The sequence below is a fragment of the Microdochium trichocladiopsis genome, assembly GCF_020744255.1.
Source record: "Microdochium trichocladiopsis strain MPI-CAGE-CH-0230 chromosome Unknown B0I36scaffold_3, whole genome shotgun sequence".
Lineage (NCBI taxonomy): Eukaryota > Fungi > Ascomycota > Sordariomycetes > Xylariales > Microdochiaceae > Microdochium > Microdochium trichocladiopsis.
The window spans coordinates 1,991,262-2,016,152 of NW_025763546.1; the positions used below are offsets into that span (position 1 = coordinate 1,991,262).

Here is a 24,891-nt window from a genome sequence, read left to right on the forward strand (position 1 = left end):
CCCAGCCCCAAATCGGGCGGCCGGCAAGGTGTTTTCGCCCCTGCTCCGTCCCCGTACAGAAGTGTACATGCCCCATCCTCGACAGCCCGCCCAATCAGGGGCCCCGACCATCGGCGGAGCCACGCCTCAACAACCAATCGCCACATCCTCGCCCAGCCCGTGCCGCTGCGCCTGGCCTGGCCTCCTCTGCTCTGCTCACATCTTCATTTTGTTTTCCACGCCCGCATTAATGCTCTCTCTCTCTCTCCAAACAACTTACATCTGCCTCCCTGCCCCCTCCCTTTCGCTCCTTAGACTCTGTTTTGACAGCGCCAGGCAATCCAATTCCAGTATCCCTCGGGCTCTCCCCCGCGACGCTTCCCAGCGCAGACCATCATACACTAGACGCATCAGGACCCCGGCCAGCACTGCAAGCGAATAATTACCACGATCTCCACGCTCGGCTCGACAGCCCCCCGGCCCCTGCCTCCCCCAGGTCTTTCCTCACCTCCTTTCAAGTAGCCACCCAACCGGCTGCCCTCTCTTGTCGACTGCAAATCCCACACGCCCTGTCACTTCCAAGACCGCCAACCCTCATATTTGACCCTGCGCCGCCCGCCGCGGGGTGCCTCCTTCAACCATGGACCTCACCTCCGCAAACATGTCTTATGCCTCGTCTTACACACGGAAAGGCTGCTCAGAACAGCAGCAAGAACAGGATGGCAGCAAACTGCTCTCTCCGGTGGCAGCCTCCGCCTCCGGAAACGACACCCAGGATGCTCAGCCTCGGCAACGCAGGCCGGGCTCACAACTAACCTCTGGCCGGAGGAAGTCCATTGTCAACCATTTCATGGACGGAGAGGAGGCTCTCTTGCTCAAGGTGAGCCCACCCCACAGACGGTGGCGCTGTTACCGCAGACCCAGACTTACTGACTTTGCTGCGACCGCTTAGATGGACCAATTTCTCACAGAGCTCGAGCGTCGCCTCGAGCATTTTGAAAACCTCAGCGATTATAGCTTTGATGCCAGCATAGCCAGGACATTTGCGACACTGCAGGCTGTGCGGGAAAGGTGCTCCCTCGTCTCTGGCGAGATGATTGGTGCCGGACGCCGAAGACTTCAGGTCATGGTCGAGACCCTCGACGCACGATACCACGATGCCCTGGCGGCAGCCGAGTCCATGAACGAGAAAGCCCGCGTGGGCATCGAACTGCTCGACAACATGCTGGACGACTTCGAGAACCGGGCAGTCAAAATGCGGGACCAGAGCATTGCTAATGCCGCCGACGCCGCGGAGAGCTTCATGGACGAAGGTCGAAGGGTCATGGACAAGGGTCTTGAGCGTGCTCGCGGTGTGGTGAATGAAGGATTTGAGCAAGCGCGGCATGCCAAGGAATCGCTCGAAGACACGGTGCAAAAGGCCATCGCCCGAGCCCGCGAGAAGGGCCACCTGACATACAACGAGCTCCCTACTCCTTGGCGCGTCAACCCGCACATCCACAGCGGCTACCGGTTCCGCGAAACATCGCTGGACTGCGTGCGGTCCATGTTTGGCGTGTCCAATGAGACGGTCAATATCTGGACGCACGCCCTGGGCCTGGTCGTCGTTCTCGCCATTGCCTTTTACTTCTATCCATCCTCTGCCAACTTTGCGCTCTACACAAAGACCGACATGTTCATCGCGGGTGTCTTCCTCTTCGCCGCTTGCAAGTGCCTGATCTGCAGCACTGTCTGGCACACAATGAACTGTCACGCGGATCAGGGGCTGATGGAGTGCTTTGCGTGCGTCGACTACACCGGCATCTCCCTCCTCATCGCCGCGTCCATCATGACGACCGAGTACACCGTCTTCTACTGCGAACCCGTCAGCCGCTGGTCGTACATCACGGCGACCATGGTGCTCGGCATCATTGGCGTCATCCTCCCTTGGAACCCACGCTTCAACGAGCAGAACATGGCCTGGGTCCGCGTCGCCTTCTTTATCGGTCTCGGCGCCACGGGCTTTCTCCCCATCTTCCAGGTTATTTACACTCGCGGGTTTCAGTGGGCGCTCGACTTCTACTCTGACTCGAACCTCATGAAGTCTCTGACCGTGTATGTCGTCGGCGCCGTCATCTACGCAAGCAAGGTCCCCGAGCGGTGGTACCCAGGCGCGTTCGACTACTTTGGCAATGCCCACAACCTGTGGCACGTCGCGGTGCTGGGCGGCATTGTGTACCACTTCCTCGCCATGCAGCAGCACTTCTCTGGTGCCTTCCAGCGCGCGCAAGAGGGCTGCCCGGCGTACTGATTCTTTTCCTTATACGCCGAGACGTGGTCACGAGGTGATGCGGAATGAGGATGATTTGCATAGGGGCATGAGGTGGTGTCCGATTCTTGGTTTTCTTGGACATTAGAGGAGCGACAGACCCGAAACAGGTCTATAATATTTCTTGTATATACATGCTGGTGGTTTTCTTTTCTTCTTCTCTGAACCACTATTAGTAGATGACAGACCGAACATAGCGATGCGAAGCGGGAGCGTTACACGAGTACATGGTTCATACAAGCATACATATTTTCGAATTCAACTTTCTAGATTATTCGCCTGGCCGCTTGAGAGACGTGTAGGCGGTCATGTATCTGGGTTCTACTCTCCCACGCGGCGTCTACATTGCCTGAAGGGTTTTCTTTTTTTTACTGTTCCTCCTGTGCGGAAACGGTCGGAATAGACAAGACAGTGTAGGCCGGCCTACCTGCCTACCTAGGTGGGTAGGTAGGTAGGTACCTAAGGTGGGCATATATGGCATCACATTTGTCTTGATTTGTTGCTTTGTCGTATCACCTCGGCCCGCACGCTTTCTCCCCACACCGAGCAAATGCCGTACGTTGGCGGCAGAGCATAGGGAAGTGGCATCACTGTGCAATTCTACTCGCGCCGCCGGGGGGCTAAGGGGGGAGGGGGGAGGCAGGGTGCGACGCCTCAGCTGCTCGCCATAGCATGACCTGTATGGGCACATGTTTCTCTCTCGGCTTTTGTCTGGTGGTTTGACGGGAGTTCCTGTCTTCTCCTTTAAGGAAAAAGCAAAAAGGCTCGTCTTGTTATGAGTGTATTTTCTGCACTAAGTTAGCCTCATTATATATAGAATCCCCACGCAACAAATGGCTAACGATTCTACATGACTTTTGTCTCCAGAATGTTAAAAGCAAAATATCATTCGTGCCCCCCCCCCCCCCTCCGTTCCCGGTATCATAAATGGATGCCGTATATCCGGCGTGCGCGCCGCGACTACAGTGACAATCCCTTTTTTCTTCTTCAGACCCCGATGAAACAAAGGAAAGAGTATTAAGGAACGAGACGAAAAACTCCGTGGCGAAAAATTGTGAGAAAGTTTTCCCAATGTACCGAATTCTATCACTGCTCCCCCTTTCCCACTTCTTATCATCCCTCATGTACTTCACCGCCCAGCGCCTTCTCTCAAAATGCCATGACGACCATCACGGCCCCGACAGCCAGCACGTATGACCACCCTGCGCCGCCGGCCGAGGGCGGCCTGGCGCCAGAGGGGGCGCCGGCGATCGCCACGATAGGCTTGACGGTGGTGGACGGCTGCGGGACGGGGGTGATGATGGGCAGGGTGTAGTTTGTCGTGGGTTGGACCTGAGCGATTGTGGGCGCGGGCTCGAAGGAGAAGGTGTACTCGTCGTCAGTGGCGGCGGCGGCCACGTGAGATGTGGTAGCAGGGGCCACGTAAGTGGTGCTGCTGGTCAGCGCGGGCAGGACCTGCTCTCTAAAGGAGGTGGTGAGGTCCTCGTCGTCGCAGTCTATGGTGGCGGTGGTCGCCGCAGCAGTGATGGGAGAGAAGGAGTGCACAGTGCCATTGCTGGACAGCGTCGAATGGTCGGCAATAAGGGTGACGGCGGAGACCGAGGCAGAAGAGGTGACGCTCTCCGAGATGGGCCACGCGCTGTATTCAGTGGGAAGCGCGAAGCCGGCGTTTCTAGCACACGTCTCCAAGTCCTCGCCCTTGATGGTGATGATGTTTAGCATTAATGAAACCGTAAAAGAGGTGAATGTTTTCACTTACATCCTTGCAGCAGAAGCTCGGGACAGGAGCACAGTGGAAGCCAGCCTCGCAAAATCCGCCATCGACGCCACAGCAAGACTGCAAAAACACAAGAGTCAGTAATCTATAAAATAGATGCGAACCATTGGCCGGTGACGGCCAATGAGCAGCGCAAACGTACCTCGCCAGCCGTAGGGTTGAAGCAGAGTCTCAGGTCAGGCTTGCCGCAGGCCATCGAGCCAGGGCCATAAGTCTCTGAACATGAGAGAACCTCTGACTGCTGGGGCAACCGCTTGGCATTCTCGGCTCTCCTGGGCGCATTTAGAGGCGCATATTGTCTGGTGTTGGCAAGGACGGACTGGCCGAGAGCGGCCCAAACTAGAGTTGAGACGATCTGCATAGTGTGATCTTGGAGGAGCAATGGCACCCGCGAAAAGTGAAGGAATATAGAGATTCCGGTTTCGTCGTGCCGGAATATGAAGTTAGAGAAACGTTGTTAGAGAATAGTGTTGTTCTGTGAAAAGGTGATGCTATCGGTAAAGATGTAAGTGAGCGAAAGAGTGTTTGTTATTGGGGCGGCTGGCAGAACGACGTTGTGTAAATGAACGACAGTCTTTGAACGATGGCGAGACGATGTGAGGAAAGAGCAGGAATTGAGCCGAAAAAGGGCGAGGTCTGTGACTGATATATAGATCAACACACGCAGTCAATGGTTGAGAATGACTTTTTTTCCGCGATGCCCCCTAGTATGCGTGAGTCGAATCTCGGTCGACAGCGTTGGCCATGCAGGGCTTTCGACAACTCCTTCCTCTTTTCCCTTTGGCTATCCACATTCTCCTTGCTGCCAATGTTTCGACCTGTCACAGCCGTCGACAAGCCCCTTGATCGGGTTCAATCGCAGGATATCGGGCCGCTCGAGATCACGAGGCTGTGGCAAGCGCCTGCCGCAGCGTCTGCATCTCCACAGGCAGGACACTGCATCCAGTTCAGGGCTGCTAGGCAGTCGGCGATCCAAGCCCCTGGAGTCATCTGCATTCCTGCGACATTGGTCTATTTCTCTGCCCTTGCTGGCCTCGAGGTCAGTCGTTGTGGCTAGTACATGTAGCCCTGGATAGAGTTGAAGGACCACCTGTCAGTCAGCAGTAAGACAGGCCGGTAGCCGGCAGGTGCAAGCGCATATACACACAAAGGGCAGCCGCGGTGGTGTCCGGCAGAAACACACGAGGCATACGCCCCAGATGAATAGCCTTGCGTCAGAGGATGAGACGAACGGCACTCTAAAATAGGGATCATCAAAAGGGGTTAGCAGTGGGTTGGCATGGGCACTCCTGCTCCCTTTCCGCTTGAGGCTACGTGGGTAGGGCGGCAATGTCTCAGAGTGGCTGGAGGCGAGGCAAATATCGTGGCCTTGTGTTGGTGTGTTCTGCGCACGCACTGCGCACCGATGAGGGAGATAGATCCCAGCCCCTTGATTTATCCTCTGGACTTCAATTAGAGAGAGCTGTCAATGACGACAACAGAGCTGAGAAGGACCCGGCTCAAGTATGACTGCGCGCTTGATGCGGGATGCCAGCTTCGTAGAGAATACGTATGGCACTGGGATTTTTGAGAAGATAGCGGGGCATTGCATAAGCCGGTAGCAAGATTGTTCACGACAATGAGCTTGTTGATCGGGGGCGAGCTTTCGTTTGACCGAGCCTGCGTTGTTGGTCCGTTTGGTTGTACCAACTAATTACACCTCACCACCAAAGGGCACCGCCTTTTTGCTCCGCATCGGGGCACTCCCAATGCGCCTGCCCCGAACGTTGCTAAATCTACCCGAGCACAGAGGAGTCCAGGTTGAGGCCTTGCAGTCTCTGCACTCTGACAGTTGCGCTCCAAGGTCACTCTAGCCGAGATTTTAGGCAGGGAGAACCAGGTTTGGTACTATTGGCAGTCCACAACTCCTCCATCCCTTGTCTCCGTAGAGCGCTCTTCACTTCACTGCAGTGAACCCCTGCCGCGCGGCAAGCAAGGAATATAGACGCCTTGCTTGCCCTTATTTGAAAAAAAAAAGGCCCAAAAAACCCTGGTCAAAGTCATATTTGTACTTCTCGTGACCAGACAGCCTGCCTTTGCTCGCGTACGTTTTCTGGCTCAGCTCATGTCAAGTTCGCGCATATTGAACACTCCAACTTTGTTTCAAAAGCACATTAGCGGTGGAAATGCAAATGGAGGTGCACACCAGATGATGCGCAGTACAGTCGAGCACTCTCATCCAGCAATAAGCAAACAGAGCCTCAAGCCAACCCACAGTTGCGGCTTCATAAAGCATGGAGACCCTTGTTAAATTTGCAAATACACTAGGTGTAACCTTTCTCCGACCCAACTCCTGCTTCAATTCGGGTGCAATTGCGTTTTGGTACAAATCCAATTCATGTTCATTCCCTCATGCAGCTTTTAATATTCATTACGTCGTAAGCGTCCTGCTTGATCGGCAGTTTCGTACTTGTGTACGTGGGTGTTGCCCTTCACAGGGCATGCGTTGTGATCTCGGCATAGACGTCGTCGGGGATCATCTTGATGATCGCTAAAGCAGTGCGCTTGATCGGGTCAGCCTGCAGGGCTGGGAATGGCCGCAGGAGTTTATTGGGACTGATTGACAATAATCGTTAACATCTTCATCTTCCCTGCAGCCGGTCGGCGGCTCACGGAAGCATGGCTGACATCGAACTCACCTTGGTGAACCAAGCAGGTCATTTCGCATTATGATGAGCTGTGCCACAATACAGAGCACGTTGAGATGCGGCCCATAGGCAAATAGGAAATCCCACAGGCGTAGCACTTCGGGCAGTGGAGGCGTGCAGGCACAGAGGGTGAGAACAGACGGGAAGGCATATATCTCTGCTGAGAGGCCCTTCGAGGTGAGGTACAGGCTCAACTTGGGATCCACGATAGCCAGCACCTTGTCGACGAGGGCCAGTCCGCGGTGCACACCGTCCATGGCGCCTCTGATGTAGCCTGGGCATTCTTTAGTGAGCAGGCGGTGGAACGCCACGAATGCCTCAACCTCGCTCCGTGCGGCGTACAAGAACGGAGCAGCCAAGACGTTCATGCCCTGAACATACGTCCCAGGCTCGGACGCATTCGTTTCAGACCCGTCCGTTGTCGCAGTCAGGGCCCTTGAGCGGCCTCGGCTCGCTGAGGGAGATGAGGTCACGGCGATTTGAGAAATATCGTCCAATGAAGTCTGGAAAGCCGACGACGGGCCAACAGACTGCCTGCTGCTGCTGGGCCGGCTCTTGTCCTTGGCATCGTGCAACATCCACGCAATCGCGTTCAGCAGGCGAATCAACGAGGCCTCACTGACGCGACGATGAAACAGCGGGTTCGTAGTCAAAGTGCGAAATGTGTCATTGCGGATCTTGGAATAAGCAGGCGAGGGCCCCCGGTGGATCAGCTGTATGTAGTCGTCGGTCTTGACGATGGGGGCATCCAGCAGGATCAGCCAGACATATATCCGGGTTGATGACTAGTGGCTTGTGGGTCAGCTATCACATTGGTTTCATGCGAGACTTTGCATAATCTAGGAGACTCACCATGCCGTCGCTGTCACTCTTGATGCCCTGGTCGAGGACCTTAAGCCGAGCACTCTCGAGTGCGCCGTCCACGTCGCCGGCGGGCGGCCCATCTCGGATCAGACGCTCAAGGGACATCTCATTGGCGGCGGTCGACGTGGGCTTGAGGCCTGGCCGTCTTGATGACGGGCCAGGAGTGCCGTAGATGGAGGCGCTCAGCTGCGGGGGCCGGGCGTCCGAGTTGGCGCGGTGCCTCTGAGGGGATCTGTTTGATGGCTGACGGGAAGGCGAGGGTGGACGGTCCTGGAGGTTGTGGAGGCGCTGCTGGGCGATGAGGGAGGGGGCATTGCCAAAGCGGGCGGCGGCGCCGAGGTTGTGCGCCGACTGCAGCTTGCGGATGGTGCGCTGGGTGCGCGGCGAGGGCGGCGGGTTGAGCTCTGTGGTTGACGATGCAAAGACGTGGCTGTTGTGAGGGTGGGCGAGATACGGGCCCAGGCCGTCCCTGGAGGGACTCGATGCCGGTGCTGGCATGGCTCAGAAGGTCCAATCAGGCACGCAGGGGTGGCGGAGATGGGGAAGGAGCAATGGGCAGGCCCGTCCGTGGATGCGAATGCTGGCCCCTAAGTTGACGTGGTGGTTTGGTTTCGTCGTGGTGGTGGTTGGTCGAGACGCACTGCGACGTTGCGGCTCAAGGCAAATACGCGGGGCTGGCACTTGCTAGCAACTACCATAAGGTACGCACTTAACTACTGAATTAGCCCAGGTACCTCGACACCTGCATGAACCGCCAGGGCACTCGACACCGCCTTCTGACTGGCAGGGTGCCAATTGACTTGCAGTCGGTGTGGCTGTACAATATCTCAAGCATGGCAATCCGCCGCATATGACGGCGATACTAAGCATGTTGCGACATTCGACGTCTCCGGCCCAGCGGTCCGCGGGCAACGGAGCTGTCCCTGAGAAAAGGGCTGGGCCAGATCCACATCTCCCAGAATAGAGCCCCTACCAAGACGCGTCGGATCTGCGTGAGGTGAGGGTCGCGTCTGGTTCTCGGGGCGATAAGCACAAGAGCAGCCCGATAAGAAGCCAGCACAGCAGGGCACCCTGACGTCAGACCTGATGCCTTCCTGGAAGAACGCACTTACAATGCATCCTCCAGGCCTGCTCCCGATGCTCATTTCTACTCTGCTGCACAGAGGCACAGGCTGGCGTATCAAGGGACCTTCAAGTCCATTTCTCGACTCTCCTCAGGTCGACATCAGCCCTCATCTTCTCGTGTATTTGCCCCGTGACTCTTGCTGGTTCCCAGTCACACAATTTTTTCAATTTTTTTTCAAAATCCTTGGCGGCTGTTCCCAGACAGGCACGAACACGCGGGCGAGACATCTCGATTGTGGTGGATGTCAATCTCACAATTGCGGGCTTGGTCATGGAGCTTGCTGGTTGTGGGTGGGTGGAGTAGAGCGAGTCGAGTGCCGCGGTGACACAGGGCGGCACTTCTAGCGAGGCCTGCATCCTGCCTGCTGGTAATAGTCTATATCAGAGGCATATAATATAAGCATAGGGATTGGAACGAGGGGGCAGCCATTCGTAATCGATGCTGATGCTGTACATACGGACTGATTCCGCTGTGCCTGGATGGAGATGCGCGTCACTGCCGAGATGGCATCAGAGCTGGACCCGATCACACCATCGTGCACGGGCCACACCCGCCGGCGGGATGCGAGCTGATTGGCTGGCCGGGGCCCGTGAGTTTCCAAAAGCGGGCAGTCGAGTTTGCCAGCGACAGGCTCTTCGTCGACGCCGTTGCCATTAATTAGATTAGTTAGAATTGAAGCTTGCACAGCGGACAGCCGTCATAGTAATGTCATGGCTCTTGAGCTTGGCATGGACCTGGCGGTGACAAAGCCAACGCGCTTCTGGTCCCGTCCCTGGCAGGGGGCTGTCAAGAACACCAAGCGTGTACAGAGAGTATTCTGGAGGGCTGCAGAGCCAGCTGCGACATGGCCAGGGAAGCGACGGAACAGCCGGAAAACCAAGCGCCCTGCAGCAGGTTGGCAAAGGCCAAAAGTCACGGTGAGCATGCAGTGCCTTGCTTGATTGATAATGATCTTCAGCATCCCCTGGAGCGGGTGCGGACGCGGGTCTGGCGGAGGCGCGCCAAGGCATGCGCCCCAGTTTGTGCCTGGGCCTGCCCTGACGGGGAGCCGGTGCCACCCACTCCAGGCTGCCCGGCCAAAGTCCACGGCTCCTGCCTCCTCTGCAGTGCTCGAGGGCACAGTCGTCATCTACCTACTACTTGTCTGATATTATATCTTTTCTTGTCCTCGGCCCGTATCTGCTTTTCTTGCTCCTGCACTCGACGACGAGCCACTCGCGCTCGCCCATCACATTTTGGGGCATCTTGCATCACCACGCGGTTCTCACTCACAGTAGTGTTCCTGCGGCAAACAGCTTATCGCTTACTGTAACACCAACCACACAGTCTCGACGAGAAGCATCAGCGTGACCACTGTCACCGGGGTACTTAGACCTTGGGGAGCTGCATCTGTCCTGGCCACTCGAGACACCTTACCAACCTCCGCGTGACGCTCCGCAGCCTATCGCTCGGACATAGGCTTACCGCAGCCAGCATCAACTACAGCCTGATTCCGCTCTTCAGGGTGCGCCCTTCGCCCTAGATCACATCTCTGATATTCTTGCCTATACATTATCTTTGCGACGCCAAATATCCCAAGTCAGAGCATGTGCTTCTGGCTCTATTTAAATACAGGACCCTGAAAATCACACCTCGTGGCAAGGCCACCGTTGACAGCCATCACGCCATCGCCACCGTCAAGCACGTCACTGCTCAGCTGACCCCTGCCAAGACACGGTAATTGTTCTGGCCTCCGCCCTACAGCCGCTTGCGACAAACAACAAGCTTCTCTGCCCAGGTCCGGTGTTTCGTCTCTGTAGGATGTCGCGGAGGAGAGAGATCGGCCATGCTTTGGCCAAGGCCCTTGGCATTCAGCTGGAGGAGCCCGAGTACGACAATCCTGTTACTCGCGGCGAGTCCGTCTTCTCCAACCATACTGCCGATGGCTTCGTCGAACAACAGCCCAGCTCCGCCGAGTGGCTTGATGAGCTCATTCCAACTGCCAGAGATGTCGCCGAATATCTCAAGTCGTTATTCCCCTTTCTCTCATGGATCGGCTTCTACAACCTGCAGTGGTTGTTGGGCGATCTCGTAGCTGGTGAGGAAAATCTTGCCTGTTATCCCAATCCCAGAACCACGCACTGACTTGTCACTAGGCATCACCGTTGGTGCCGTCGTCATCCCACAGGGAATGGCCTACGCCCGCCTTGCCGCCTTGCCAGTCGAGTTTGGTTTATACTCGTCATTCATGGGTGTTCTGTGCTACTGGTTCTTTGCGACTTCAAAGGACATTACCATTGGCGTGAGTCTTGTTCCGCCCGTCTTCCGTCGTAGTATCAGCCTTGTTCTAACGTCATCTAGCCCGTCGCCGTCATGTCCACTCTTGTCGGCAGCATCGTCACCCGTGCCATCGAGGCCGACCCTGAAGCCTACCGCGACCAGCCTTGGATTGTTGCCTGCGCCCTGTCCGTGATCTGCGGCTGCATAGTCCTCTTTATCGGACTTATTCGCTGTGGTTGGATCGTCGAGCTCATGCCGCTGGTGTCGCTCGCTTCGTTCATGACTGGCTCGGCCATCAGCATTGCTTCTGGTCAGGTCTCCACGATGCTTGGCATCACTGGAGTAAACACCCGGGAGGCTACGTACCTGGTGATTATCAACACCCTCAAGCGCCTTCCGACCACGACGTTGGATGCCTCTGTAGGCTTGACAGCGTTGTTCCTGCTTTACTGCATCCGTTTCGCCTGCACGTATTACGCCAAGAAGTTCCCACAGAGGGCAAAGCTGTTCTTTTTCCTGTCTACACTACGCACAGCGTTCATCATTTTGCTGTACACGCTGATAAGCTGGCTGGTGAATCGAGAGCGCAGCACTTCGGCCTTCAAGCTTCTTGGCCCGGTTCCGACCGGCTTCCAACACGCGGCCGTGCCCAAAATCAACAAAGACATTATATCGCTGTTCGTCAACGACTTGCCCGCGGCGGTCATTGTCCTGCTCATCGAACACATTGCCATATCGAAGTCTTTCGGCCGCGTCAACAACTACACAATCAACCCGTCGCAGGAGATGGTCGCGATCGGTGTCACCAACATTCTTGGCCCTTTCTTGGGAGGTTATCCTGCCACTGGATCCTTTAGCCGCACTGCCATCAAATCCAAGGCTGGAGTGCGCACACCCTTTGCTGGTGTCATCACTGCTGCAGTGGTCCTGATCGCCATCTACTGTCTCGGTGCCATGTTCTACTGGATCCCACAAGCTGCACTTGCGGGAGTCATCATCCACGCCGTGGGTGACTTGATCACGCCTCCCCAGACGCTTTACAAGTTCTGGCGTGTTTCGCCTCTGGAGGTCTTCATTTTCTTCGTGGGCGTCATCGTCATTGTATTCAGCAGCATCGAGAACGGCATCTACGTCACAATGGTCCTCTCGTTCTGTGTGTACATGTACCGAGTCCTCCGGTCCAAGGGCGATTTCTTGGGCAAGGTCAAGGTCCACTCTGTACTTGGCGACCACGTCATTGGCAACGACAATAATGTGGTGGGTTCGTACGGGACCATGAAGCCACAGTCCGACTCGGCGGACCCCGGCTCCATGGCGACGCGCAATCTGTTCTTGCCCATTGGCAATGCGGACGGGTCAAACCCCGAACTCGAGATCTCCAGCCCATATCCAGGTGTCTTCATCTATCGGTTCCAGGAGAGCTTCAACTACCCAAGTGCCACTTCTACGCTCACATTCTTGAGCAACTACATCTTTGCCAACACTCGGCGTACCGCCACCAATACGTATACCCGCCCGGGTGACAGACCTTGGAATGATCCGGGTCCAAAGAAGGGCCATGCAGAGGATACCAGTCTTCCCACCCTCAAGGCGATCATCTTGGACTTCAGCTCGGTCAGCAACGTGGATGTTACGTCCGTACAGCACCTTATCGACGTCCGGAACCAGATGGATCGTTACACTCAGCCTGATTATGTCGACTGGCATATGGCCTGCATCAACTCCCGGTGGACAAAACGCGCCCTAGTGTCGGCTGGATTTGGCTATCCCACTGAGCGAGCTGACGGCAAGCACGTGGAGTGGAGGTCGATCTTCAGCATTGCAGAGATTGGTGGTGATTCGTCCGCTGCAGCAGCTGCTGCTCGGGAATACGAGCACGGCGAGAAGGATGCCGTTGGGCAGTCCACTGAGCAGTCCGCCCATGGTACTCAAAACGATTTGGGTCCTGATGGCATACAAACAAAGACCAACAATAATCACGTGGCCGCTGGTAAAGCCTCGAGTGTAGAAGAAGATGAGGGCATCGCGGCAACAGGCTTCTCCCAAGTGCAGCCCAGCGGCTCGATGGGTGCAGCCAGCAGCAGCTCAGGCGTTTCCAACAATCACGCCGCGGCGAAACGGCGAGTGGTGGTACATGGCTTGAACCGGCCTCTGTTCCACACGGACCTGACAAGTGCTTTGCAAAGTGCGATTGCCAATGTCGAAGCCAGAGCGGAAGTCGAGACACGTGGAGGATCAGACATTGGGATTACGCCTTGAAGAGGGCCGGGAAAGGGGGATCAAAGAGTGATGAGAGTTCCAGATTGGAACACCTGCCTGTCTGTCTATTTGCAGTGGAATCGGCCACAACCTTTTTGAAGTTTGGGAAAGATGAGGCATTGTTTGGCGTTTTGGATGGATTGTTTTGGGATCATGCATAAATGGGACAACCATGTCGCACCCTTTGATGCATATGGGGTTGCTTGACACGAGTCTGGGGACAAAGAAATAGGCAAGTTCGAGCCAGACACACACTACTACATTGCGCGGCTGAAAGACGCTGCAGCAAATTGACTAAGAGCGAGCCCCAGAGCACGCTCTCCTGCCCGTTTCCGAGTTGATTCCTTGGTGATATACCATTCTTGCAAGATTACGCGCCTTCCGGGAGTGGCTGCCCATATTGCTCGTCATGTAGCTAGCTTTGATGCATGTATATCTTCAGATAGCTCGTCATACTTGGTGACGAATACCTAGCTTGGCATCTATCTATGAAGGCAACACCAATCCACGAACGATGACACGAGGGCTGTCTGCTGCTCTCCCTCCGGTTGGGGTCTTATACAATCGTCACAACCTGCAAGACTGCCTCCCTCTGCACGAGAGCACGCCCAAGTTCAGGAGGTCAAGATGGTCTCAAAGAGCGCCACGGCAGCGAGTCTCCTCCCCTGGCCGTCGTGGAGGGAGTGACACGGTATCACAGCCGCGGAAGCGGAAGCTGCAGCTGCAGCTGGATCCGAGGCCGGAGCCGAAGACGATGCTGATCCGTGCGACCCGTACACTTTAGAGACCGGCACGACCACGGGAACCGGGATCGGGGCCGCGATGCCCGCGGCGTCGGTGTAGACCAAGTACGGCGCCGCAGCAGCAGCAGCAGCAGCAGTAGCAGCAACACCGTTGCCGTCGCCGTCGCCGTCGCCCTTGGCCACCGCCACCACCGCCTCGCTCTTCGATTCCCCTGAGCCGCCGAGAAGGGTGGGTATGGACCAGGCGAGGGCCCGCTGGAGGTGCTGCACGGCGTCGGCAAGGGCGAAGGTAGCGGTATTTCCTGTATATGTACCGCTGTCGCCGGCGCCGGCGCCGCGTCGGAGCACGGCGGTCGTGTGCAGGTATGTGCTTTGTCCCGGTCCCGGTCCCGGTCCCAGTCCAGGGCTGCTGCTGCCACCATGCCCCCCCGTGGTGACGGCGACGTGGTGTAGCTCAATAACGAACTCGCCTTCCTCCTCCTCCTCCTCCTCCTCATCCTGCAGGTCCCTCTCGCCCGACTTGCCTCTGCCTTCTTCATTGCCAGGAGCGGGTTCAGCGGACGTGATGGCAGCAGCAGCAGCGGTGGTGGCGATGGTGGTGGTACTACTACACACCCGCACCGAGCCCTCGGGGATCTTGGAGAGCCCAATGTGCGCGTGCCATTCGACGCCCGCGGACCGGGGCAGCTCCTCGACCTCGGCGGCGAAGAAGAACGGGACGTACGCCATCTTGCGGGCTCTCTGGGCCGCCCGTCTACGTTCCCGTGCCTCCTCGTCTCCATAATCAGCATCTTCGTCATCGTCATCCTCATCGTCATCAGCAGCAGCAGCGAAAGCGTCTACGACATTCCACTTTGGCAGCTGCGGGGGTCCGGAAGAAGAATCTCCATCACCGCCACCTCCCGCTGCCCCGGACGAGGCGAAGGACTGGTACTGCGCGTTGTACCGCCTGTCCCAGAGATCCGGCCCCTCGTCATCGTCATTACCACTGGCATTATTGCGCGGGGCAGACCAGACGTGTGCTTCCCGCCACGCGGCGGCCGCGGCGATGCTGTTCTTGACCATCGCGGCGCCGCCTCCTGGTGGTGGTGGTGATGGCCGTGAGCTGGAGAGATTGTTCTCTGCCGTGGAAGTGGTGGTGGTAGACGGGAAGTAAGCCGCCGCGCTGGTCCACCATGCCACGTCCATCGCAGCGCCGACTCGCCAGAGATGCTGCAGCGCGAGGGTGATCTGCTGGACGTCCGGTCCCTGACTGCCGCTGCTGCTGCTGTTACTGCTCCTTGGTGTGGGAAACTCCATGGTCGCGGGCACCAGGGGGATCTGCCCGGCTATAGACACCGCAGCTGGCAGCGAGTGGTAGTTGCCATCGGTCGTAGAGCTCGATGGCGGCAGCAAGGGGTAGGCAATCGCCTGGCTGTATGGCCCGATGTTGGCGGGTGCCCAGTACGAGCGCGACTGCACGTGGAGGCCCTTTCTGTGCTCGTCCCTTGTCGAGCGTTGCATGACGAGGTATACGACGATCTGGCATCCGGAGGGTAGCTGGTCGCCACAGGAAATTGTCACCCGGGCAGGCGGGTTGGCCTCCGTGAAGAGGGAGCCATAGAGCTTGTTGATGGCCGGGAAGTCGTTCATGTGCCGGAGCACAATGATGGAATTGAGAATGTCCACCGGCTCGAGAGAGCGCTCGGCGAGGTAGGATCTGATGTCACGAACGACGCGCTCAGTCTGTTGCTGTACACTGCCGGCATCCGGTTCGCCAATAAAACATGCACGAGCATTGCCGCCTTGACAAGGAGTACTGATTGCCAGAGGCAGCCTCATAGACAGAGTGTCACGGTCATCATGAGCAGTGCTCTCGGGCACGACTTGCTGCCCCGAGACCTCGAGGACTGCCTCGAACTTGCTATCGAGCAGTGCCGGTATGGGCACGCTCCTCTGAGCCGCCGGCAGCACATTGGCTGCGGACGAGTCCGTCTTCATCTCGACTGCAGCTCTACGAATGAGCAGCCACTCGCTGCCACCGCCTTCACGTACCACCTGCCGGTCGTCCTCGTGAACGACAATCCGGCCCTTGAACAGCTCAGGAGGGCCATCCACGACGAGAGTCTCGAACTCGCCGCCCTCACCGAGCACAGCACCCTTCCCGCCACCACCAAACTTCCGCAGACCGCGCTGGATCCGGCTGATGCCTGTTTCCGAAGCGACGTTCTCCCATAGTGTGCCTTCGTCCAGGCCCGCGCTGGCCACCTTGATGATACGTGCCTCGAGACCCGTGTGGGCCATGTCACGGAGGAGCTGGGCATCATCATCGACCACGGCGCTCCCGACGCCCACTGCCAACGATGAAGATGACGATGGCGGCGGCGGCAAAGACCGGGGCAGATCCGGGTATTGCCAGAGATAGCCCAGCGGAACGAGGCCCAGGCGGATGGCTACTGACTCGACCCTCGTGCGCTGGTACGTTGAAAGGATGGCTCCGGTGCTGACGGCGTTGACATTCGGGTGAGCTCTCAGCACCGCACGCAGCAGAGGGACAAGAGACTCGGTCTCGTCGTCGTCAGCGTCCGCACCTGCGTCCGCAGGTCCGTTGACGCCGGCGGCATCATGGTCAGTACGCCGGTGGTGGCCGTCGGGGGAGTAACTGATGCCGTGGTGGATAGCAGTGCCCTGGATGGGCTGACGGAACAAGGGCAGCCCGGTGGCCTGGGCGTATAATGGGATTGTTTGATGCCCCACCGTCTGGTACATAAAACTGTTCAGGTCGGATTCTGGCGGATCATCATGGCTGCTGCTGCCATTATTGGCATTGTGGGTGGCAAGAGCCGCGGTGGAGAGGGAGTCCGAGCCCCCGGATGCCCTGTGCTGAGCCGCGGGAGCAATGCCAGCAACGGGAGGGACCCGTGTGGATGAGGACGAGGGCGGATGGAGGTTGGCGAGGGCCACCACCTGGTGGCCTTGGGCGAGGCAGTGGAGAATGGAGTAGAAGCTGTCCTTGCCTCCGGAGACCAGGGCCACGACGTCGAGCGACGGCCCTTGAGCGGCGCCCGTGGCCATGCCTACAGGCCGTGGTGCGGCGCAACGTCGTGCCTGGTGGCTGGCCAAGACGGTGCTGTTTGAAGGGGCCGGGGGTGGCGTGGTGTGGGCGAGGTTGGGTCGGAGGTGGTGACGAGCCTCGTCCAGAATGTGGCTTCTGAGGGCGGAGGGATAGAGGTGCAACTATCAGCTGTCTTGCCTGGTGTGGTCCGTCCCGGGAGAGAGGGCATCCGAAGACGACCAAAGGAGCCTAAGGATGATCGGCCAAGCTAGGCACTTTGGCGTGTGCGGAGAGGGTTAGGCCACTGGCTGGCGCAGGCGGGTGTCCAGGGTCGGGACCGGAAGAGGCGAGGATGGCATTCGCGGTGATGGCAGATGGAGATCGTGGAGCCGGCGTGGTAGCGGCCAGGCCGTCCGTGCTTGCAATCTCGCGTCGAGGAGATGGACATATCAGTGGCGGTTGAGGTGGCCGGGCCTGAGTGCGCTAACTAACGTGGCGTGGAGAGGAAAAGACGGCAGGGCCCCAAGAGGGAAAGGCGGGGCCGCGCCTGCCCCGGCACGGCACCTTTGCCCAGCGCCAGGGTCTGGTCCGCCTGGCCTGCCCTGGCTGGGCAAAAGGAAGCCCTCTGGAATCTTTCTGTCGCATCGCAACCGCTCGTGTTACACACGCCCCTCCATGCAAAGAGGATACCAGCACCACTGCGCCGGAAGCGAGGGGTCGCCTCTCCCCGGGGACCCGGCGGCCAGCATCCTGCCCAGCCTCGAGTCAAGCAGGCATCTCCGTTGTAGACCGCTCCTCTGGCCTGGCCTGGCTCTGTGCGACTTGCGACTTGAGGGATTCGAAAAGAAAAAAAGAAAAAAAAAGACTGGCAGTCAGTGAGTGGCCATGTACTTTGTTCCATTGCCTTTTTAGAGTTTGCGCCGTGCAGCAACCACGCACCCAACTGCCGGCCGCGCTCGTGCTGCACTGGACCCTGCCTGTCTCAGCCGGTGCCTCCCAGGGTCCTGTTCTCTGCAGCACGCACGGCAGTACTAGGACCGAGCACGTGCTCGGATCTGCAGGCCGTTTTCTTCAGCAGCAGCAGCACGGCAGAAGCAGCGCGAGCAAGCCACTGCCAAGTCCCCAGGTGGTGGTGGTGGTGGCCTGTCAGTGCAGAATTTACTCACCTGGACCTTGACCTGGCTGGACCTTTACGGCTCCAACTCTGTCTCGACAGACCCCATCTACATATGCCTTATCGCAACTTGTGCTCAGAACCTGCACGCGCTGCGGGTCGCAAAGTCCCACCGTCGTGTCTTTTCGTTATCAGATGGGGAGACAGAGCAGCAGCACCACCACCATGAAGGATAAGATAAAGGCGGATTCCCTCTCTGTCGCCGCTGTCGCGCAGGTGGAGAAGCCTCATGATTAGAACACGCAACGACAAGCCCGTACTACATACACCAAGTAGCGGAGGTACAGCCGAAGAGTGCGCTATCTCAAAGAGACGGCCAGAAATGCACCAGTCAATTTGGGGGGGGGCGGATCCTCCCCGTAGCGGCATCTGAAGAAATTGACTGCCGACCAGCAACGCGCACTACCTCAGGCCGTCAATTACTTCGTCTCCCCCGGAGGGGCGTGTGTTGTGCTGAGCTGCGCTGCAAGCGTGAAGAAGAAGAGTGGGCTTCAGCTCCAGGTTTGATGCCGGGTCCTTGAGGTACTTGATGCATGAGAGGCCATTTGGGCGCGCTGAACATCAACCGCCTCTAGTCCAAGCGAGATTGGCAAGCCACACATCAATGACAGTTGGCCATATGCTGATCCCCAGCCGAATGGTCCATGCTCGATCTAGAAGCACCTAAATTCCATCTCCCAAGCGCCCCAGCAGCGCAACAACGCGATATCGTACGTGCGAGTCAGTCGACCAGCCAGCCGGGAGACCCTGATCGCCAACAGACAGGCACACAAAAACGAAACGCCGAAGAAGGTTCCTTCACCCATGGGAAACCCCCCAGACCCTTCGGTGTTGTCGTCCCGTAATGATTGGTGCCCATGGAAGCAAGGTACGGACGGAGAGGTATCTCCTTGTTACAGAAGGGCCCTGTCTGCATCCCGGGGTCCCCCTTGGCTGGTGTGCCACCCTGTCCCAAAAGCCTGACGGGCTGGCTCTTTTGGGCATTCGGTCTGGAATGGGACTTCTTTGGCAGAGCCTCCTCCATGGTCTACACTGATGCCCAGCGTGCTGCTCAAATCTGACGAGGGGGGCGCAGTGTATGATTCTGCCTGGGTTGGTGATGGTCTGAAGCAACGGAAATTCAACGGCGGCAAAGATACTTACTTTACACACCGACACACGCACACCGCATGCAGTCCCCCCACGGTATGCATGATGCAAAGATACACAAAGACCATGCAAGCAGCAGCAGCAGCAAGCAGAAGCCCACACACTTGGTCGTATCGCAGTGTTATCAAGAAGGAAACCCCACATCCTGGCTCCAAGCCCAGCCAGACGGCAGCTAGATGAGACAGACAAGCGAGCAAGCCACAACCACGTGCGTGGGTGTAGCAGCATGGAGAGGGGGGGAAGAGCCGGCATATCTGCATGCAGCTGCGCACACGTGTACCATAGTACCATGATAGTATGTGTAAGCGTATATATTATGTGGCTGTCGTTGGAAACCCGCTTCGCCATATTTAGTGTATAGTTGGATGAGACATCGTGAGGCCCCCTCTCCAAGCCACGCATCCCACAGCAAGCACTATCACTCCCTCCCCCACGCCAAGAGCTCGTCCTGCCACTGCTACTGCTACCGCCACAGGTTACAGGTTACAGGTCCGTCGGTCGTCCCACGCATGCGAGAGGTCGACGGCGCCGCCATCGAGGTCCATTATCATCATCATCATGTCTCGGCTCCACGCGCCGGGCTCAAGCTAAAGCAGCCAGCCACCGCCTCCATCCGTGGGTGCATTTTCTCCACGTCCCACGTCCCCCCAGCCGCCTCGTCTTCGTGTCGTGTTAGCTGAGTGCCACGCCCGGGTTGGTGGGCAAAGGCAAACCGTTCCCAACTAGCGCAGTATTCGTCGCAGGTGTGGCTTCGGAGCTATGCTTCCCCTTTGGGGGGAGGAAACGGGCTTGAGAAAGTGGTGCCCACCAAACCCAGCCCCGCGACTGGTGTCCACCGCCATCGATAATCAATGCCATGCGGACTTTGTAACTTCGCTTGACGTAGTGTGTGCTACAACCGGGACGCTAGAGTCGATGGGCGGTCTGGTCTAGAGGCAGGCATGAAAGGCAGGCAGGCAGGCAGGCAGGCAGGCAGGCAGGCAGGCAGGCAGGCAGGCAGGCCCATCCGCTCAGCCAATTGCTGCTCGTCGCATACAGGACGGGGGAAGGAGGCCCTTGAGGCGAAGCCAGTCCAGCCAGCCAGCCAGCTTAGTGCTCAATGGGAACATTCTCCCGCCGCCAAGGTGCTGATTCCACGTGGCTGACACACGTCGACTCCAAAAGTACCCCAGACCCCCCAATATCCCAGGACACTAATCATGCTTCGGAAGGATCCAGCAAGGTCCCAAAACCAAGACTGATGAGGTAGTCATCCTGTCCGGTGGCCCTTTGTGTCTATCATCGTGTGTGTGTATGTATATACCTAGGCATAGATATATGTGCGTGTGTGTGTCGGTGTGATAGGATGATACAGGTGGATAACGCCACAGTCGCTACCCACATCGATGGGGTTTTCCTGTACTACATCGCGCGCGCGCGCGTGGGGGGAACTTTGGAAGAAAGTCGGTCACTCCCGGAGGTGGAAGAGTCAATGCCTGTTATGTGTGTGTGTAGAAGGCCCTGGAATAGTAACGGCCAAGTTCGGGATGCGTTAGGTGTCATTGCAGCCCTTGATGCAAAGAGTGCGTGGCGCCCCCCCCCCCCCCCAGGGTTCAGGCAGGCAGATTCGCCGTGCTGGCCGGTAGATCTCTCATCTCTGCGCTAGTACGCAGGGCAGCTGCAAGTTTGGGAGGGGGAGACGACCATGAGCTTATCCAAAGGTTCCACACGCTGGGAGATTCTAGCGTGTGTATACACCTATGTGTGTGTGTGTGTGTGGGCGCACACTCACTGGAACCAACACGATGGTTTAGCCAGACGGATGCTGATGGTGAAACACGGGATCAACCCTCGACAACTAGCTCAAAACTCTAATCTGGGTTGCGTTGCGCTCATTATACTGCAGTAGTACAGAAAGTTTGATTGATCGATCACCAATTTAGAGAAAAGGTGGGACTGCGATCACACCAAGTCCGGATCGACTCTAGATCGTCTTCTGACTGGACAAATGATCGGAGTAATCCTCGGCTGGGTATAGTGTGCCTTGCTTGCCGTGCGTGTGTGCGTGTGTGTGTGTGTGGGCAACATGATATTAGTCGCTGAATCTGCTGCGCATTTGGGGTCACACACCATTGCTAGCCCCGGCAGTAAAGCCATGGACAGTCCAGGCAAGCGAGTGCTCGACGCCTCGTCGACGCACAAGAGAATGGGCTCACAAGCGGACAATTGGCACGAATGGCAAGGTAGAGGACAATGTGCTTGTGAAGTCGCCAGGCTTAGACAGACCTTGAGGTCCGCTGCCAGAGAGACGAGGATTCAATTTGCTCAGAATATGGCGAGACTGTGCTGCGCCGAGCTATGATGTGTCCATCCGCAAAAGACTAGTACAACGAGTGTTGAGAAAAGATCAAATATGCCACGTCCCAGGTATAACAGACAGAAAACCAAATGCGCTTCCCGGTGAACCTCTGATCAGGACAGGGTTTGTTTTTTATTTTCCGTGCCAGTTTCCCCTACCCATAATTGTAAACCCAACCCCACGCATGTGCCTTGAATGTCAAATAACGAATGAATTCAACCGTGTGCCACGCCGGGCCAAAATGAACCTGCTGCTCCTCTCCACCACCGTCTTGAGTGGGTGAATTTGTCTGTGTGTATCAATCGCCATGTGACTGCTGAACGGTGAAATCAAGCTGAAAGCAGATGCTCGCAAGATGATGATGAGGATGATGATAATACACTAAAGAGCCATGGGCCCCTCGGTGCCCCTGGCCCAACCCCTGCAAATGCGCTGGCGGCGCCCCATTAAGAACCAATTCGAAGCATGCTGTGAAAGCATGCCCCGCTAAGAAACCCTAGCAGACTGGCAAGACACGAGTCTGGTTGTGTGTGTGAAGAAGTCGTGAGAAGTCGTGAGCGGGCGTACAGGGTCAAGGACCATGTGTTGTGTGATAAGAGAAGGCGTCTGACGATTCGAAGAATCACTCGGACCGCTTGCGCTTCTTCTTCGAAATCTCACTCGCGGAGTCCTCAGAAGATGACTCTGTGGAGCTGCCGGGAACTTCGGATGCAACCTGGAAGAGCACCTTGCCAAGATTCTGATAGTCCTGTTGCTCGAGACCCTCCTCTCCCTCAATCAGGTCCATGACGATAGCACCACTCCCGTGAGTGCGGGCGTGCTGCGCAAGGTTGTCGCTGCGCGAGAACTTCTTGCCACAGTCCGTGCACTCAAAGGGCTTGTCGTGGGTGTGGAGAGAGCGGTAGTGGCGCTTCAGATGCTCCTGACGACGGAAGCGACGGTTGCAAAGCTCGCACACAAAGGTCTTGGTGGGATCCTCCGTCAGGGACTGCTTACGACCCCGACGGGTAGGAGGCGCAGGAAGACCAGCCGCACTGGCAGATGAGGCCGACGGGGTAGTGCCATCAGTCGTGCCATCCGCGCTGGCGGAATCGGGCTGGCCAGCCACCTGCGCGCTGCTGGCGCTGGAGTCGGCAGCGACGTTCATGGAGGGCTTGGTGCTGGCGCTTTCGGCCTTCTTCAGCTTCTTGGAGATGTGAGAATCCGATTCCGTGGAGCCAGCCGGAGAGGTGATGGCGGTGGCGCAGGAGGTGGTGTCCTCAAAGTCAAAGTCGCCGCCGACGAGGAAGTTCTCAGCCCCCAAGGAAAGAGTGGTAGAGCAGGTGCCTGAGCGCGATCTCTTGACCTCCGAGGTCGACTGCTCACCGAGGTTGACAAGGCCGTTGACGAAATCGTCCTCCGACTCAAAGTCGGAGATGTCGTCGAATGTGGTGAGACCGTGCTGGATCTCGGAGGCGAAGTCAAAGTGTGCAGCGGCGGTGTTCTTGGCGATGGAGAGATCCTCGTCCAGAGTGGAAGCACCGGAGAACTCCGGAGCCAAAGCCGGGTTCGACGCGATGCCGCCGACCGTCAGGTTGCGGGGGTCGCAGAAGTCAAAGTCCTGCTCGGAAGCCACAGAGGGCGCGTATGGAGGGGGTGATGGTGACAACGACGGGCAAGCGGATGTGGTGGTGGACACAAAGTCACCAGAGATGCTAGCCTCGAGAGACGCGGCTCTGTCGGACATCTGGGACTGGAAGTAGACTGCGGTGGGAGAAGTGTTGTGTTAGCAACGAGTGGTGTGGAGACGGTCAAGGGGTCCTCGCCGTTTGTTGCAGCTGAGGGCCACGGCATGCTCGCATCGCCTCGTTGGCTTCCTGTGCAATATTGGACTTACCAGGTGTCAAAGGGGGCGAGCCGCTAGACCAGTCAAAGCTGACGGCAGTCTCAGGCACAAGCTCCACCTCGGTCTTCGCAGGCTCTGAGCCGTCGAGGCCAGAAAACATGGGGTTCAATGGCGTGGCCAGCATGTCATTGGCGCTGTTTCCAGGACTGCTCAAGGAGCTTCCAGAGGTCGAGAGAGCCGGCGTGCCGGGGTAGTAGACACCCTCGTGCTCGCCGAGGTCTGTCTCGAGCATGAGCTTGGTAGGCTGTCCAAGGCAGACGTTCTGGCGGTGGGCACTGTGAGGAGAGCCCATGGGGGTCATCATGCTCGGGACGGGAGCAAAAGCCTTATTGTGCATCATAGCATGCTGCGAGCTCGACGAGCTAGGTCTCGAGTAGATGGGAGTCGAAGGCAGAGTCGGCACGATGGGGAACATCTGTGGCTGTTGGTGGTAGGCAGCGTGAGGGTGGCTGTAGTGGACGGGCTGCCTGTTGTCTTGCCGGGCGTCCTGGGTGTAGTAGAAGTAAGGCACGGCACCCATCTGCGAGGCCATCATGTGAGCGTCCATGGCTTCTGTTGGCTGCTTGATGTGAAATATCGGTCAGCATTCGCATTTCCCCAAGGTCCCCTCTGACTGTGTCCAGCTCCAAAGACTTACCTGTTGACGAGTTTAATTATTAAAGTATATATATGGTAGGTTTCCACCGCCTAATAGTTGGCAGGTGCGAAACGTTTGTGCAAGGAGTGGACGGCAGTCTTAGTGATGTTGATCGACTGTCCGAGTTGCTGCTGGTCTGTAGCTCAGGCGGCAACGCGATACATGAAGCGGACCTATTACAAGACTTTCGACTCCCGAGTCTTCAAGTCAGGTAGATAGGCAAAGCTGTTGGTGTTGGTCGAGGTTGTCGTTGGTGATAGTGGTTTCAAAGGACGGGATGGGGGTCGAACAGGATGGTAGGACACGACCTATATAATACTTAATGAAGGGCAGGAAGTTCGATGTGGATATCGAAGGGTTCCGAGAGCATGAGCCACCAGAGAAGAGCAGGAACCGGGGATGGTTATGAATGAGAAGGGTACCACGTCCGGACCAAGTCAAGTGTCGATCACGGGCCGGGGAGGAGGACGAGCGTCTTTGAAGGGGACCTCGAGATATAAGTCGAGCAGCGGGACGGACAGGCCCAGAGACAGATCAACAACGTCTGATGAGGACCCCCGGTCAATATCATGTGGGTCCGTTCGTGGGATGGGGGATGGGCGGCGACCCAGCAGGCACCACCCGCGGCCCATGCAGGCCCTCATCCGTGCCCGTGGTGGGAGACGAGGACTG

General features: G+C 57.4%; 7 protein-coding genes across 7 annotated transcripts; 2 read left to right on the forward strand and 5 right to left on the reverse strand.

Annotated features, from left to right (window-relative positions):
* Positions 1 to 619: 619 nt before the first annotated feature.
* B0I36DRAFT_346996 (hemolysin-III related-domain-containing protein) lies at positions 620 to 2,269 on the forward strand (the record flags this gene model as incomplete). The annotated part of the gene is made up of 2 exons (XM_046156521.1): positions 620 to 859; positions 932 to 2,269. 2 exons carry the CDS (start codon positions 620 to 622, stop codon positions 2,267 to 2,269), a joined length of 1,578 nt encoding a protein of 525 aa, XP_046015265.1.
* A 929-nt stretch (positions 2,270 to 3,198) lies between these two features.
* Positions 3,199 to 4,504, reverse strand: B0I36DRAFT_405731 (uncharacterized protein). Its single transcript, XM_046161797.1, has 3 exons — positions 4,207 to 4,504; positions 4,047 to 4,124; positions 3,199 to 3,985 (listed from the first exon to the last, which is right to left on the reverse strand). The coding sequence occupies exons 1-3, from the start codon at positions 4,423 to 4,425 to the stop codon at positions 3,437 to 3,439; spliced, it is 846 nt and encodes a 281-aa protein (XP_046015266.1). The 5' UTR covers positions 4,426 to 4,504; the 3' UTR covers positions 3,199 to 3,436.
* Positions 4,505 to 6,135: 1,631 nt separating this feature from the next.
* On the reverse strand, positions 6,136 to 8,368 carry B0I36DRAFT_264293 (rab-GTPase-TBC domain-containing protein). Its single transcript, XM_046151181.1, has 3 exons — positions 7,604 to 8,368; positions 6,743 to 7,536; positions 6,136 to 6,659 (listed from the first exon to the last, which is right to left on the reverse strand). The coding sequence occupies exons 1-3, from the start codon at positions 8,111 to 8,113 to the stop codon at positions 6,536 to 6,538; spliced, it is 1,428 nt and encodes a 475-aa protein (XP_046015267.1). The 5' UTR covers positions 8,114 to 8,368; the 3' UTR covers positions 6,136 to 6,535.
* A 2,173-nt stretch (positions 8,369 to 10,541) lies between these two features.
* On the forward strand, positions 10,542 to 13,259 carry B0I36DRAFT_360588 (sulfate permease 2; the record flags this gene model as incomplete). Its single annotated transcript, XM_046158337.1, has 3 exons — positions 10,542 to 10,818; positions 10,877 to 11,022; positions 11,082 to 13,259. The coding sequence occupies 3 exons, from the start codon at positions 10,542 to 10,544 to the stop codon at positions 13,257 to 13,259; spliced, it is 2,601 nt and encodes an 866-aa protein (XP_046015268.1).
* Positions 13,260 to 13,566: 307 nt separating this feature from the next.
* B0I36DRAFT_89086 (uncharacterized protein) lies at positions 13,567 to 17,158 on the reverse strand. Its single transcript, XM_046163529.1, has one exon. It carries the CDS (start codon positions 17,054 to 17,056, stop codon positions 13,874 to 13,876), a length of 3,183 nt encoding a protein of 1,060 aa, XP_046015269.1. The 5' UTR covers positions 17,057 to 17,158; the 3' UTR covers positions 13,567 to 13,873.
* A 1,553-nt stretch (positions 17,159 to 18,711) lies between these two features.
* Positions 18,712 to 20,030, reverse strand: B0I36DRAFT_89095 (uncharacterized protein). Its single transcript, XM_046163530.1, has one exon. It carries the CDS (start codon positions 19,759 to 19,761, stop codon positions 19,009 to 19,011), a length of 753 nt encoding a protein of 250 aa, XP_046015270.1. The 5' UTR covers positions 19,762 to 20,030; the 3' UTR covers positions 18,712 to 19,008.
* A 2,289-nt stretch (positions 20,031 to 22,319) lies between these two features.
* B0I36DRAFT_360590 (uncharacterized protein) lies at positions 22,320 to 24,129 on the reverse strand (the record flags this gene model as incomplete). Its single annotated transcript, XM_046158338.1, has 2 exons — positions 22,320 to 23,440; positions 23,574 to 24,129. The coding sequence occupies 2 exons, from the start codon at positions 24,127 to 24,129 to the stop codon at positions 22,320 to 22,322; spliced, it is 1,677 nt and encodes a 558-aa protein (XP_046015271.1).
* Positions 24,130 to 24,891: the final 762 nt, after the last annotated feature.

Bases quoted from the DNA above. Each gene is read 5' to 3' on its own strand.
- B0I36DRAFT_405731 (XM_046161797.1), bottom strand. From the start codon at position 4,425: ATGCAGATCGTCTCAACTCTAGTTTGGGCCGCTCTCGGCCAGTCCGTC. The intron at 4,125-4,206 runs GTACGTTTGCGC...GTGTTTTTGCAG, and splicing joins TCAACCCTACGGCTGGCGAG to TCTTGCTGTGGCGTCGATGG. The intron at 3,986-4,046 runs GTAAGTGAAAAC...ATCACCATCAAG, and splicing joins CGAGCTTCTGCTGCAAGGAT to GGCGAGGACTTGGAGACGTG.
- B0I36DRAFT_264293 (XM_046151181.1), bottom strand. From the start codon at position 8,113: ATGCCAGCACCGGCATCGAGTCCCTCCAGGGACGGCCTGGGCCCGTAT. The intron at 7,537-7,603 runs GTGAGTCTCCTA...ACAAGCCACTAG, and splicing joins AGAGTGACAGCGACGGCATG to TCATCAACCCGGATATATGT. The intron at 6,660-6,742 runs GTGAGTTCGATG...ATTGTCAATCAG, and splicing joins GACCTGCTTGGTTCACCAAG to TCCCAATAAACTCCTGCGGC.
- B0I36DRAFT_89086 (XM_046163529.1), bottom strand. From the start codon at position 17,056: ATGGCCACGGGCGCCGCTCAAGGGCCGTCGCTCGACGTCGTGGCCCTG.
- B0I36DRAFT_89095 (XM_046163530.1), bottom strand. From the start codon at position 19,761: ATGCGTGGCTTGGAGAGGGGGCCTCACGATGTCTCATCCAACTATACA.